General features: G+C 38.7%; 1 protein-coding gene across 15 annotated transcripts in view; it reads left to right on the top strand.

Annotated features, from left to right (window-relative positions):
• Nucleotides 1-12,849, top strand: part of FGFR2 (fibroblast growth factor receptor 2) — a 163,419-nt gene that overhangs the window by 44,542 nt on the left and 106,028 nt on the right. For 6 of the 15 annotated variants that reach the window (XM_074295741.1, XM_074295746.1, XM_074295747.1 and 3 more), the window contains one exon: nucleotides 8,959-9,231. In XM_074295741.1, the coding sequence (XP_074151842.1) occupies nucleotides 9,066-9,231 (166 nt within the window). In that variant the 5' untranslated portion in view covers nucleotides 8,959-9,065. Of the gene's footprint in view, nucleotides 1-2,814; nucleotides 3,559-8,958; nucleotides 9,232-12,849 lie in introns of those variants that run through there. The other 9 variants (XM_074295755.1, XM_074295754.1, XM_074295750.1 and 6 more) reach the window with 6 other exon arrangements.

The raw sequence follows: 12,849 nt of genomic DNA, 5'->3' as shown, positions 1-12,849 counted from the left end.
CCTCAAAATTGCTTCTTTAATTTTACATTTATAATCCTCAACAATATTGGAATTTAGCGATTGGTAATTTTACTTTATTGAAATATCATGTCATTTCAAACCAGTTTACCCCTATAATCCTCCTAATACTTAGCTGCTTAAATTACCCATCTTATGATTTCACACTTGAGTAAAACAAATCTAGAGATCAAATATCACAATATTTCTTGTCTTTTTAGTTTGATTTTACAGAGATTTTACTTGATATTAAAAGATATATCAATGAAATTAAATATTGTTTAATGAACTTATTAGGACAGCATTCATCATTTATGTGTCTGTAATTTTTATGGTAAATAACATCAAGTTATTTATCTACTCCCCCTTTAAGAGAAAATAGCCGCAAAATAAATTGAGATGTTTTTAAAAGGCTTAACAGTTAAGGTCCCCCTTACTCTGCCTTTCCCTTCTTTTTTTCTGTAGCCTGTACAGTAAAAGACAGAAGAATTTGCTTCTTAAAACTTAAGAGTGCAGAGAAGTATTGGTGTCCTCATTTTCCTTCTTTTCTATTGAGGTATCATTACTAGAGAGGAAAAAAAGAAGAAGGCGTCTCAAGAGCTTTTGAAAAAAAAAATGGGTGACTACTCAAGACACTTTGTAAAAGGGTAAAAACTGCAAAGAAAAAAGGGCTCAGTAGGGGGTAGAAGGATTCTGAATGTGGGCCTTGTCTGTCTTTTCTTTCAGCTGAAACCTGGAGCTGTTGTTCCTATTTCAGCACAAACTGTCACCTTTAGTTCTTGATGGCTTCACTGCCCTTGCTCCTGAACCTCAACAGATTGGGACTGATTTACCTATTCACACTCCTCTGTGGAACCTCATTAATAGGCTTATTAGCAGCACCATTCACAGGAGGCAGATTGAAAAAAAAAAGTTCCAGCCACTTTAAGGAGAGGGAGAAAAAACTGTAAAGAGATTATTCTCTCATTCAGCAGCCTAACTGATGTGAAAGGTTCCCTAGACACACTGAGGTCACTTGAAGCCTAAATATGATGACAGAATTGATTTTTTTCTCCTTAAATTCCAAACATGCTTCTGTTCTTTCCCTCCTCCCAACCCCTAAACTTCTTAAAAGCTAAAGAGTTGATGTTGTGGGCTTTCCTGTTAGCTTCACACACACACACACACACACACACACACACACACACACACACACAGAGAGAAAACTGGTCACTTTAAAGTGAATAAGATACTATTGATAGAGGGGTATCTTTTCATCTGCAGAAAAAAATAAATTCTGAGAAATTCTTTGGGATGTTAAAATAGGGACCCTTATTTGTCATTTTTAGTGAAATGTTTCCTTTCTATAGAGAACATATAAAGCTATTGTTGAATGGATAATAGGTAGTGTAGCTTCTGGTGCCATTAATTTAGATGAGAATGTATTAACAGTATTTTCAATGGTTGGTGGCTATACCTATGGATGGGAAAATATAAAAATTGAAATATAGCCCAAACACAACAGTGTTTCCCTCTTTGTGTGTGTGTGTGTGTGTGTGTGTGTGTGTGTGTTTCCCTCTTAATCTGTGGAGAATGTAAAGCATTGTAGAATACAATTCCACCCACATTTCTTTTGGAATAAAAGTATAAGAATTTGGAAACCTATTGATAAAAGAAGGCAGACAGAAATACTAAGGTATCTTTTTGGAAGAAGAAGAAAAAGAAAAAAGAAGGAGGAGGAAAAAGGGGGGAAGAAAAAGAACAAAAGGAAAAAGGAGGAAGAGAAAAAGGAGCTTAAAGATTTCCTAGGTGAAAGAACTCCAATCATTCTATTGCCTGGATCCTAGTGATAGAATATATTGACAAAAATTAACAAAAACAATGTATGATGCTTCATGAAGAAAAATAATTTCCTCCAAGTGTAGCGTTAGAAGTCTACAGTTTCTAATGACTTCTGTATAGTGTATGTTTTTTAAGCTTGTGAAATATTTTAAGCATTTCTGAAGCCTCTATTAAGGGGTAAAAAATGACTACTATTTGTTTTTTTCTTCTTCACATATTCCATTGGCCTCAAAAACATTCCTTCCCTTAAAAAAATAGGTTTCGAAGCAAAACACAGTAAATGAATTGGATGGGAATTAGGAAAAAACAGAACCTTCCTCCTAGTAAGCAAAAATAAAGTACCACATTTACCCAGGCTGCTGAGAAATTAAGCCAAATGAGCCAGTGAAGAGCAAAATGAATTAATCATAGAACGTTAGAGCTGGGAGGGTGATTAGAGACCACCTAGAACAACCTCTTAATCCAAGTCATTTGACTTGCCTAAAGTCTACTTAGCAAGTTAGTGACATGGCCTAAACAGGGAATTTAACTACAATTTTACTTTCTTAATTAGTCTTGGGGATTAGAACCAGAGGAGGTACAGGTACTGTATGTAGGGATAATTTCGTTAGAGGTTATTTCTTTTAATTGATTACAGGATTAAAATTACAGTTCCTGGAGAAAAAAAATTTTCCTCTTTATATCCTATCACTTTTTCAGTTGCGTCGATCCCCTCCCCCCACCTCAATAATAGCATAGCAAATCATTAAGGGAATTAATTTTTTTTTTTCCGTGTAATGTTCACGTCGGAATCACCATCATGTTCTGACTTTAAAATAAAACATGCCTCTAAAGCTGACTGCCAGTCATTACAATTCACTTGGGGAGGTAGGGCTGAGGTGTGGGAAGACAAGGGCCACTCATTAGGAATACAAGATATTGTTTTATTTTCTGTCCAGATTTTATCAAGTCTCCCTTTTTCTTGCCTGCGAGTGAATTCGTGCCACTTGGAGGCGTTGTCAAAGAGAATGCTGAGAGTCCAACCCTGGAGCTCGGGCGTTCTTCGAGCATCCCCTCGGAGAGCTCACAGTTAAACATTTGCAGGCGAGGAATCTGATTGGAAGAGCCGGGTAGAGCTGTCCAGGAAATGGCTCAGGTTTCAACAGAGGCGGGGAGTGACCTGATGAGGAGAAGGGAGGAGAGGAGAGAGTGAGAGAAAGAGAGAGAAGGGAGTGTGTGTATGTGTGTGCGTGTGTATGTGCCGGAGAAAAAGCGATCTTAGACTTGACAAAGCTTTCAAGATTCCAACGGGGAATTCTGCCTGAAAGTCTACCTGGAGCTGAGACGTCTCTTTAGAGAGAGCGATGTTTTCGGCTGCAAGCTGCTCTTTGCTTTTCCAAGGCTGGATGTGTCGGACAAGCTTTAACTGTTCAGAAGTGGAAAAAAAGTTTTGTTGATGAAACTTAAGGGCTGATTTCTTTCTTTTTTCTTTTTCTTTTTTTTTTTTCCTCCTTTTTCAATCTGAAGCCTGCCTGCGGATCACAGGAGTCATGTTTGTACTCTTCCATAACCTGAGTTTTGCATCCAACTTTTGAGTACCTCGAACTGAGGATAACTGAGGGACAATTGTTTTCTTCTGGTTGTTTCCCCCCCCTTGAGTTTTCCCCCAAAGGGACCCGGGGTTCGTCACTTTGATTCATCCTGTACTTACGCGCCTGCTGCTGGGGCAAATCGCATTTTCTCGGAGCTTTGCCATTCAAGGTAATTGTACTGGGGCTGCCCAAATCAGAGCCGAACCGATACGAATGGGAACTGTAGAAGCCGGAGGGAGAGACGCCTCGGCGGCCCGGAGAAGAGCTCTGGTTGTGGGGCTGGGGGTGGGGAGCCCTACGGGAGGCTGATTCCCCACTCCCCTGAATTTTTGCTTCTCGTGCTTGCTTGCGAGGACTCGGGCAGGCTGAGATGGTTCTGGCTCAGGGATTGGTGACTAAATGTAGTTGTCTGAAGCTGAGTAGCTCCTCGTCCAGCTCGTTCCTTCTCCAGGTTCCCCTCTTTCCCTCCTCCCCACGCCTCCCCTGTCAAAGCTGCAGTCTGGCTTCTCCCCCAGTCCCCCCTCCTGTGGCGCCGCGCTTTAGATTCCGACTTAGCGAGCGGCGGTGCGCGGAGGCTGGAAAGGCAGTGAGGATGCACCCAGACACCTCTCCCCCTTCCCTCCCCCCAAAGTGTTTGCCGGCGGGAGCGCAGGACCAGGGCAGAGGCGGCGCTTTTGCTACATTGGGATCCTTTTAGTTCTGTGGTTCCTGCACGTGAGATCCCCATCCAGGATCAATCGAGATGAACTTGCCGCCGCCGCTCCCCCCTCCTCACCCCACTATTTGCGCCCCGGCCGGAGGGATCACTTACTCTCTCCGCCCCCTCCCCGCCCCACATCCCCAGTTATTATCCAGCTAATTCTTTTCATCTGCGTTAGTTCTAATGCCCGAGTAAGTGTCCCTCGCTTGGGCTATAGAGAATTCAAAGATTTTCCCTTCGACTGCCTGGATTTCCCGGGAAATCTCAGCACCACTCCCTTGGACGATGAGGGCGGAGAGGGCAACGGGGCGGACCGAACGGGAGCTAGACTTATTGGGACGGACTCTTTCCCTCTGCAGAGATGGGAAGGGACTGGAGGGCTCAACTCATTTATTCTTGCTTTCCCCCGCTAGCGTTAGTGCAAAGGAGGGGAGGGGAGTGTGTTGAAATGGCAAACGTGAAAACTTGTGTGTTAATCCTCTTCCCCGAGAGGGACACGCTCGCCCAGCACATGGAGTCTGAATTTACTAGCCAAAAGCCAGGGGTGCCCATGGGGAGCAGCGGCGGTGAGGCTTAGAGGAGCTCTGGGAAAATTAGACACAAAAGTAACTTAGAGCCCCAGAGCCCAAGGTGGGCGGGAGCCTTCCGCGATCCTCCCAGTGTTTTCCTACAAACTTTTTTTTTTTTTTTTGAAAGCCCATAAATTTCCCTTTCTCAAATGAATAAAATGTATATTTAAAGCAAAAGCTATCTTTTCACACAGTGACCCATTATGTGATTGGTGTGAAAAGCTATCAACATTTAAAACCCCATTGTCTGCTTTGTACCAAATCCCTGTAAATCTTCTACTAGCCTTTACTCATTTTCATCTGAAAAGACTGTTTAGTTTGAATAGAAAGCAATCAGTAGCCCCTCCAGCTCTCCCAGGAATGTCAATTAATATGCAGATTTCCCCCCACCTCTTTAGCAGTGAAAGATTTGGAGAAAAACAGGATATTCCAGGCTAGCAAATGAAAGAAATCCCACAATGAAATTGGGAGAGAAAAAAAAAATAAAGACCAGAGCTGCCTACAAATTCTCATTACGTCTACAAGAATTAACTTGTAGGGACCGCAGTACCAAGTCTGGGACTTTCTTGTTTTGAGATTTAAATGTGTGGAGGGATTTTATTTTTACATTAGCTGCTGCATTTTGTTAACGTCTGGCTCCCTGGGAGTCCCTTAGGAGAAGCTGAGAGGCGTGTATCTTAAGGTTTTTTCTTAGGAGTGATGGAAGTCTGTCCAGCTTTAGTTCTTCTGACTGGGTACATCACTACGTTGGCTTCTGTTGACTTTCTTGACGTAGTATCAACAAAAGAGAAATCTCTCTCGGGAGAATTGAACTTAATTAAATCAGCAATGTCATAGAGGGGAAAAAAATGAAGGTAACTTTTATTAATATCAGTCCTTTACTAATACTTGTTTACATGTAGTGTGGGTTGTTTAGTTGTTTATTTTTTAAAGTTCAGATGTGACTTGGATAAACTAGGGCCATCTCTCCTGTATCCCAAGCTGCTTTCTCTTGCCCGTCTGTTTGGCCAAGTAATTTGGGCAGGTATGTGACGAGGTGAAAATTGACTTGATGAGGGGTGGCCAGGAGAACGATCAATCATTGGAGGCTGACAGCTCCTCCCCAAGTACTGGCTGAGCGAGAGACAGAGTTCCCTTTCAAGGGGAAAAATAAACACTACGTGCGGCTTTCACTGAGTTTGAGACTCCAGGAGGGATTATGGTATTGTAGTCAGGAAGCTGGGATTGTGGAGGCCAGAAGCATGCTGGGGCTGTGTTCCAAACATTGAAATAGAGGTACATAATTATCCAGTGTAGGAGGTCTTGCCATACATTGGGAAGTCTGGAGGGGAACACTAGGAAAGAACTTGATTTCATTGAATGTTGTCATAGGCCTTGCCACCCTAAAATGAAGGAAAGTCCCTTTGATGAGTGCTTAATCTGGAATCATCTAGGTACTGGATTGGTCACTGGTTGAAAAGGTGATGGCATCTATGAATCTGAGCTTCAAGTTTGTGTTTCTAAGATGCTGCTAGGTCTGAGGAACACTAGCCCCTTTTCATCATCTTAGAAAGTCTTCTGTAGAGATAATTGCATGAAAGAAATTGATTTTTGTTTGGAGCTCTGAAGGAATTTTTCTAGAATTCTAGAATTGTAGTGAAAGATTGTTAGAAAGTTGTAAAAACCAGAGTCCTGAAGGATGAGGAAGTTTTTTTTTTTCTTTTCTTTTTTCTTTTAACTACCATGGGAACATTTGTGGTCATCAGTAAACAGGCTTATTTACCTTCCACTTTAAATGTGTGGATGTTTTAAAAACATATTTAGTTGTAATCTGAGGACTCTGAAAATTATGCCACAGAAAACACCGGGTATTAAAAAAGGGCAATTTTCTAAAATGGGACTAAATTAAAAAAACAGGGTTTTGTATTCATATATCTTCATAGCTTTCCAAGGTATATATCTATCTCTATGTAAAACACTGAGATGTGCATATGACTGTATATATATACAAACCTATTTGCAGATATGTACATATGTATAGGTATGTATATATGTATATGTGTGCATGTATTTGTGTATATATGTGTACGCATATTAGGGGAGCAGAATCTACAATTAACATAGAAAATGCCCCCCAACTCCCTATAGTTCTTTTGATTTCCCCTCATGAAAACAGTATTGTATCCTCCTTAAAATTGTTTCTGGCAATTATTTTTATAGTGGCAATGTTTTTAGTTAAGGTCAATGGGAGCAATTTGGGATATTATGTGAAAGCTCATGCACTGTTGAATATAATTTCATAACTGTATCATCAAGTTGATGAGAAATTTTGGGGAAAGCTCTGTAGTTTTAAAACCTTAATTTGAGGATCATTATCTATAGAATGCAGAAAAAGTGCACAGTGTATGTTCCAAGAGATTCACAATCTCTGAACTCTGAAGTTGTGGTTAGCTTTAGCTCTGACCCTTTGTTGGACAACAATAATGTTCTCTTATGTTTACATGGCACTTTATAGTTTACAAAGCACTTTCTAGCACATTTGTTCTATATGATAACCCTGAGAGGGAGGTAGGGCAGATATAATGCTGCACATTTTATACATGAAGAAAAATGAGGCCCAGTGACTTTGATGACTGGTTTTAACTCTTTCAATTAACAATAGGGTCAGAGGCTTATTGGAAATCAGGTCTCTTACTCATCACCCAGCCTGTAAGGTCAATGCTGATATTATCATAATATCACAGATTTAGGGCTGAAAGAGATTGTAAAGTGTTGATGAAGAAACTGAGGCATATAGAGATCAAGATAGTCCAGCTGGGTGTCTCCTATGAGGGATAGTCTGGTTCTAGGTTGAATATTTGAGAAGATTGCTTAAAAGCAAAGTAATTTGTTAATATTTCACTCTTCCATAAATACCCTACAGGAGAAGGTTAATATAGGACTGAGTGGAGCTCCTCTTTACAATTGCCATTTTGGAAGTTTCAGAAAATAGTTGCTCACCTTAGATTATTGATCAAATCCTAGATCAACATTGGTGAATCAGAAAAATAGAAATGATTTAGGGTTTTCTGTTTGTTTACTCTTTGGTCTTGGCTTCTCTGTTACTTATATGTTTAGATTATGTCAGTCTGTCAATTTGTTTCATCCAGGTCAAAGGTTTCCCCTGAGTAGGCTATTTTTGGTAAGAAGCAGTTAGTGAATGGAGAACTAGATTGGGCATCAGGACATTTGAGTTCAGAAACTATCTCTGAGACTATCTAAGTGACCATGGACAACTATATCAGATTGACGTTAATCAAGTTGCTTAACTGCTATGTGCCTCAGTTTCTTCATTGGTAAAACAAGGTGGTTGGAATCAATGGACTCCACCTTCTTCTGCAGCTCTTGATCAGTGATTCTATGGTAATAATAGTATCTACTTACAGTGTGGGTGATGAAGATAAAATGAAATAAAGAATGAAAGTATTTTGCAAATCCCAAATATTAAATAAATGTGAGGTACCGTTACCTGTGGTAGTGGGCATTGATTGACTCTTGATGGTGAAGTCATAGATGGCTTGTTCCCTTATACTTTTCACTAAGTAGCCAGTTTGAAGAAAGACTGAATTAAACATCTGCCTATGAAACTAATTTATGAATAGTAGGAAACTGATAGAAATGTTTTCTCTGAGGCTTCCAAACATTTGTTTTTATTCGGATGTGTTCTTACCTTTTGCTTTTCCTCGGTCCAAAGTGAAGGGCATTCTGTTCTTCTAGACTGGTTGCTTGCCCAGCAAAAATGTGTCTGTAACCAGTGCTTTTCACATTTCCATTGTTACCAAGCACAAAGTTGAAGGAAGAGTAGTTAACAAGTCCTATTATGCCAACTGGAGTATTTTTAACTTTCTTTTGTAGCTGCTGCTTGTACTGCCCTTGAAACTAAGGTCAGGATTGTTTCTCTTGTTCTAGGGAAGAGAGGTGTGATGGAGAAAGATCAAAATTTCCAAGTGATAAAAAGAATAAACAGTGAATAACTGAAATACCTCTCTGCTTGTTTCTTCTCTTTTAGGGTACCTATAGATGCTCTTTTATTTCAGATTTTTGGGGAGAAATAATCTAACTTTTAAATGATTGGTATAAATCCCAATCTTTTTTTGGAACCGAATTGTAAAAATACTGGGGGAACCTAAGGTGATGATGGAAATAATTCATAGATAGTGAATGGTAACTCCGTTTTTTTTTTCCATATTGGAGAAATCCTCCCACTCTAGATTTAAGGTAAGATTTTTAGTTGGCATTCAGGATGATTTCACTGACACACCAAATCTCTTTCCTTCTGCAGAAGCAGCAGTAGCAGCAGCAGCAGCAGCCACAATAGCAGCCACATTTCTGAGCCTTTTGAAGGCTGAAGGCATTGCTTGTGGTCCATGCTTGTTTAGAGGTGTTCAGATGGGATTAATGTCCACATGGAACTATGGAAAAGGACCCGGGATTGGCACAGTGAAGATGGTCAGCTGGGGTCGATTCATGTGCCTGGTCTTGGTCACCATGGCAACCTTTTCCCTAGCCAGACCCTCCTTCAATTTAGTTGAGGACACCACCTTAGAACCTGAAGGTAAGTTATTTCTTTGCACTTCTTGGATCTCAAGTTTTGTGCCGATTTGCTCTCTGTGGAAATGTCATGGATCTTTGAAATTTTGTGATTAATTGCTGCCTGTACATAATAACTGAAAATCCATTGAGAATGTTGGAATGATCTTCAGGTTGGAGGGGGAAAGAGGAAAAATATTTACTGGTAAGACGCAAGCAGGAAGATATATCTTCATGATTTTTGGTATTCTGCAGCTCTTATTCTGAATGGGGTTACCAACAAAGAGTTTACTCTAAGGTATTCCTCTCCTAGTTCCTTGGAAAACTGTGAAGGATGAATGCTGTATTCATTATGTACATAATGCTGCTGCAGTAGTCCAGCTTGAGAGATATACCTGAATAAAGTACAAAGAGTTAATGCTTTGTAACAAAGGGAACTATCACCAAACCTCTGCTTTACTGTCATTAAAAAAAATCTTTGGAATACTTTTATCCTTCTGAAGTTCAGAATGGAGGAAGTTAGGCATCTTAACTGTCTTTTTGAACTGTAAGTCAATGTGATTTTTCTGAGTATAGATCACAAAACCTTGGCATTGTTTTTTTTTTTTTTTTTATTAGTTCCAAAGTAAATTTCACCTACTCTTACTCATACATTTACCAGAACTATCTCAAATTTCAAAATTTCATTTTAAAACAAGGTAGAACAATAAGCCTTAGTACTGAAGTGGAATATATTTAAATATACAGAATTGGGTTCTCTGGTAGTCTCTTTGGAAATAACATTAGCCAAGTCTTTAGTCAGCGTAAGACTGAAATCTGTCATCACGAAAGAATATCGGTAGCCGAGTTATTTTTCAAGTGGTAATCTGAGAATAAAAAAGGAAAAGCCAGACTCTCATCACCACTTAATGAACTTGTTTGTTGATTGCCCACCTGGTGCCCCATTGCTGTTTAGGAGCACTCTTCCATCATGAGTGATCCCTAGCTTCAGGTCAGCTGTTATGGGGAGGCATAAGAGTTATAGAGTTAAATGATCAGGAATGTGATTACAGGAGGACAGACTGGAACAGTGAAGGCAGAACAAATATTTTCATCTTTAGTTAGAAAAACAAATGGCGGCGGTTTGTGATTTGGGTGGAGAAGAAGAGAGGAAAGATTCAAATTAAATTCTTACATCAGGCAACTCAAGGATTTCAAAAAGAACACCAGAAATGTGACAGTTATTGAAGAACAAGGTCAAATCTTTTCCTGCACTGAGCCACTGTTAACCTGAAGCGATTGCGTAAGTCAGAATGTTGAACTTTTGTTAAGGAAAGGGAATGAAGACTTTATAATTAATTAATAGGTCTGAAAGCATAATAAAGGCTTTCATAGTCCTGAGAAGGAATATTGGTATGGGTTTGCAACTAAGATCGGAAAAGTTACAGATTTACTTCTTGGTATTCTTGTTATATATGTAACATAACAAATGTTACATACATTTTATAAAATGAAATGTATCTTTAAAATATTTATTTGAAGCCATTTGCAGAAAGGTCCTTGGTTTTTGATGGATATGCTTGCATTTTTAAAGTTCGTTTTACCATGAGTTAAAATGGATTTTTTTCTAATTGTTCATTTTACCTTGAGTTTATGTCATAACACAAGTTTGGAAAAAAGTGCTGAGATTAAAAAAAAATGCCTTCAGTAAATTATATATATATATTTTTAAAGAAAATGGCTTTTTTATCTGAGTCTGTTTGCCTTTGTTATAGCATAGTAGTGAATTTATTTGAATAATAGGTAGTCGTGGATGATTTAATTTACAGTTTTCTTAATTTATTTGAGAAAGGTCATAGGCTCTTAGGATCATAGATTAGGAGCTGGAAGTCATCTTAGTCATTTTCCAGGTGAGAAAACTGAGGCCCAGAGATGTTAATTGTTTTGTTCAAAATTATCTAGGCAGTGCAGGAATTTGAACTCAAGTCTTTGGACTCTTAGATAGAGAGGGAAAGTAGAGCCAGGTTTATGTGGGTGGATATTAACAGTTTTCCAAAATGGTTCTTTGTGTGAAATTCGGGAGATGATGAGAGAGTTGGGTGCTACTTCTGGTTTTATCACTAAATATCTGCCCATTGTTAGGCAAATAGCATCCTCTCTTAGAGTGTTTATCTATTAGTAAGTTCAGGATAAATGTTCTTTTAAGGTCCTACCCACTTTAAAAAAATATTTACAAATCTTTTTTGTATTTAAGTCAAATATTTGATCTGAATAAGTATAAAACATCCATTTCCAGTCCAGTAGACTATTGGTAGATGTGTTGGAAGTACATGTCAATGGTGTCCTTTTGAGGAGTTCTGGATACTGATGAACTGCATTTTTCAATCAGTCATATTTACAGATGCCCATAGGATTAACATGGATGCTTCTACACTCATATTTTACTAGAGTTTGATTTTCCATTGAAAGATTTTCTTGGTCAGAGGTTGTTACTCAAGAGAATCTAATTATATACAAGAAAATAGTTTAAACATGAATACTCATTAGTCTTAACAACTGGATTTGCCAGATGGTTGGTTGTTTTCTTATTATCTACTTTTAACATCCCTCTTGCATAATCATTGAGTCATAGAGCAAGGTGTTAAAAAGTTTGGTGTCTTTGATAAAGCTTTCCACTTAAAATTGAGATTGTTTTGGTGAACTATATTAAGTTTTAGTAAATAGCAATTTAAACTTGGACCTATCATAGCATTTATAGTTGAAAAGGACTTTTTTGGGCCAATGTTATCATTTTGCAGGAGAGAAGTATGAAGGCTCACATAAGTTAATTACTTTGCCAAAGATCATGTAGAAAGCAGTGTCAAGATCTGAACCCAAGTCCTTTGACTGCAGTCAAAAATCCTGTTAATACACTCTTGCTTCTTTCTCATAGGAAATTCTATCTTTGAAGATTTTTGGTGGTTAATTAACTAGGAAGGTCACTTTAATAATGTTTTATGGGATTAGACTAGAGGAAAAAGTATCCAGATGGAAAAATTTCTAAAAGAGTGATTCTGTTTGTGAAAGGTCATTCTGACTCTACAGAAAGATGAATGACCCTTTCCTCTACCATTTTGCTCTGTAGTGTAATTCTATCCCAGTGTCTTGACACCGTTCTCCCATCCCCACCCCCTTTTAAAGTACAAAAACAAGCGGTATTTATACCCAGGTCTCTTAAAAATAGTTTGTTAATGACAGACCTCCAGAAGGCTTTAATTTTGTCAAAAAATACAACTTACCTTTGAAATGGGAATTTATTGTCTTCAGTAACCAAGTGCAGTTATTGGTTCCAGTAGGTTGTTGATTAATACTCTGATTATTTAAAGTACAGTCAACTCTTGATATTACCCCTGGGAAGGGGCAGATCTTGCTTTCAAGTTGTTATTGACATTGTCACCTACTTTGCTTAATTAAGTCATTGTTGACATTAACAAGATCTTTGTTTATTCTAGCCCAGCTGGAGCTAGAATAAAAGTCCCTTTTTAAACCAAAACACTTAATTACTTTCCCACCCAGGAGAAAGTATGAACCTGAAAAAGATACACACACAGAGAATATAACTCCTTTATTTGAGTTGAGTTTGTACAAGGTAGTGATGCTTTCACTAGGATGGAGTTTCAGGAGG

This window comes from Sminthopsis crassicaudata, chromosome 2, assembly GCF_048593235.1.
Source record: "Sminthopsis crassicaudata isolate SCR6 chromosome 2, ASM4859323v1, whole genome shotgun sequence".
NCBI classification, from domain to species: domain Eukaryota; kingdom Metazoa; phylum Chordata; class Mammalia; order Dasyuromorphia; family Dasyuridae; genus Sminthopsis; species Sminthopsis crassicaudata.
This window is presented reverse-complemented; position numbering and strand designations above follow the sequence as displayed.